Genomic DNA, 2,650 nt, shown 5'->3' on the forward strand with positions numbered 1-2,650 from the left:
ATAATCAACTTAATAATTATAGTATCTATCCCCATGGAGCACATGTGAGGATTATGTGAGATAATCACCCATGTAAAACACTTAAAACAGAGCCTGTAACATAATATATGCTAAATACATGTTAAGCTAAATTATTACTATTATTGCCACCATAACGCTTATCTTAATAAGTTTAAATTGTCTCAAAAAAAAGTAACATTCCAGAAAGTACTTACATGAAATTTACATGCAAAGTATAAATTTCCCTTCAAAAAAATAAGAATTATTCTAACAATTTGTAGTCCCACCTGCCTTTCCTCTTACAGTGTCAATCTGCCATTCCAGCCAAACACATTTAGAGTGTTTCACTTATGTTCATGCCTAATTCCTATCTACATTATATTTTTGCTCTCCTCTTCAGGTACAACCATCAAAGCTGCAACTTAATGTTAGTTCTCCCATGAAGTCTGTGACCGATCCAGCTATGATATTCTCATCTTCCTCTGAACTTATTACTGTAGTATTTCTGTTTTTATACATATACTCCATATGCACTTTTTTTAACATCTTTATTGGAGTATAATTGCTTTACAATATTGTGTTAGTTTCTGCTGTATAACAAAGTGAATCAGCTATATGTAAACATATATCCCCATATCTCCTCCCACTAGCGTCTCCCTCCCACCTTCCCTATCCCACCCCTCTAGGTGAGATAAGTTTACAAAGCTCAGTCACAAAGCACAGAGCTGATCTCCCTGTGCTATGCAGTTACTTCCCACTAGCTATCTATTTTACACGTGGCAGTGTATATGTGTCAATGTTACTCTCTAATTTTGTCCCAACTTACTCTTCCCCCTCCCCGTGTCCTCAAGTCCATTCTCAACATCTGTGTCTTTATTCCTGCCTGGCTCCTAGGTTCATCACAACCATTTTTTTTTTAGATTCCATATATATTTGTTAGCATATGGTATTTGCTTTTCTCTTTCTGACTCACTTCACTCTGTATGACAGACTCTAGGTCCATCCACCTCATTACAAATAACTCAATTTCATTTCTTTTTTTTTTTTTTTCTTTTTGCGGTACACGGGCTTCTAACTGTTGTGGCCTCTCCCGCTGTTGGAGCACAGGCTCCAGATGCGCAGGCTCAGCGGCCATGTCTCACAGGCCTAGCCGCTCCGTGGCATGTGGGATCTTCCCGGACCGGGGCATGAACCCGTGTCCCCTGCATCAGCAGGCGGACTCTCAACCACTGTGCCACCAGGGCAGCTCCAATTTCATTTCTTTTTATGGCTGAGTAATATTCCATTGTATATATGTACCACATCTTTATCCATTCATCTGTCAATGGACACTTAGTTGCTTCCCTGTCCTGGCTATCATAAACAGAGCTGCAATGAACATTGTGGTACATGACTCTTTTTGAATTATGGTTTTCTCAGTGTATATGCCCAGTAGTGGGATTGCTGGGTCATATGGTAGTTCTATTTTTAGTTACTTAAGGAACCTCCATACTGTTCTCCATAGTGGCTGTATCAATTTACATTCCCACCAACAGTGCAAGGGGATTCCCTTTTCTCCACATCATCTCCACAATTTATTGTTTGTAGATTTTTTGATGATGGCCATTCTGACGGGTGTGAGGTGATACCGCATTGTAGTTTTGATTTGCATTTCTCTAATGATTAATGATGTTGAGCATTCTTTCATATGTTAGTTGGCAATCTGTATATCTTATTTGGAGAAATGTCTATTTAGGTCTTCTGCCCATGTTTGGATTGGGTTGTTTGTTTTTTTGATACTGAGTTGCATGAACTGCTTGTAAATTTTGAACGTTAATCCTTTGTCAGTTGCTTCATTTGCAAACATTTTCTCCCATTCTGAGGGATGGCTTTTGGTCTTGTTTATGGTTTCCTTTGCTGTGCAAAAGCTTTGAAGTTTCATTAGGTCCCATTTGTTTATTTTTGTTTTTATTTCCATTTCTCTAGGAGGTGGGTCAAAAAGGATCTTGCTGTGATTTATGTCATAAAGTGTTCTGCCTATGTTTTCCTCTAAGAGTTTGATAGTGTCTGGCCTTACATTAGGTCTTTAATCCATTTTGAGTTTATTTTTGTGCATGGTGTTAGGGAGAGTTCTAATTTCATACTTTTACATGTACCTGTCAAATTTTCCCAGCACCACTTATTGAAGAGGCTGTCTTTTCCCCACTGTATATTCTTGTCTCCTTTATCAAAGATAAGGTGACCATATGTGTGTGGGTTTATCTCTGGGCTTTCTATCCTGTTCCATTGATCTATATTTCTGTTTTTGTGCCAGTACCATACTGTCTTGATTACTGTAGCTTTGTAGTATATTCTGAAGTCAGGGAGCCTGATTCTTCCAGCTCTGTTTTTCTTTCTCAAGATTGCTTTGGCTATTCGGGGTATTTTGTGTTTCCATACAAATTGAGAAACGTTTTGTTCTAGTTCTGTGAAAAATGCCATTCATAGTTTGATAGGAATTGCATTGAATCCGTAGATTACTTTGGGTAGTATAGTCATTTTCACAATGTTGACTCTTCCAATCCAAGAACATGGTATATATCTCCATCTGTTTGTATCATCTTTAATTTCTTTCATCAGTGTCTTATAGTTTTCTGAATACAGGTCTTTTGTCTCCTTAGGTAGGTTTATT

General features: G+C 37.9%; 1 protein-coding gene across 1 annotated transcript in view; it reads left to right on the forward strand.

The window, feature by feature from the left end:
• Window positions 1-426, forward strand: part of CEP126 (centrosomal protein 126) — a 111,379-nt gene extending 110,953 nt beyond the window's left edge. Inside the window, 1 exon segment of the mRNA XM_007448563.1 lies at window positions 401-426. Within this exon segment, the coding sequence (XP_007448625.1) occupies window positions 401-426 (26 nt within the window).
• The last annotated feature ends 2,224 nt before the right edge of the window (window positions 427-2,650 follow it).

Source organism: Lipotes vexillifer, unplaced genomic scaffold (assembly GCF_000442215.2).
Source record: "Lipotes vexillifer unplaced genomic scaffold, Lipotes_vexillifer_v1.1 scaffold593, whole genome shotgun sequence".
Lineage (NCBI taxonomy): Eukaryota > Metazoa > Chordata > Mammalia > Artiodactyla > Lipotidae > Lipotes > Lipotes vexillifer.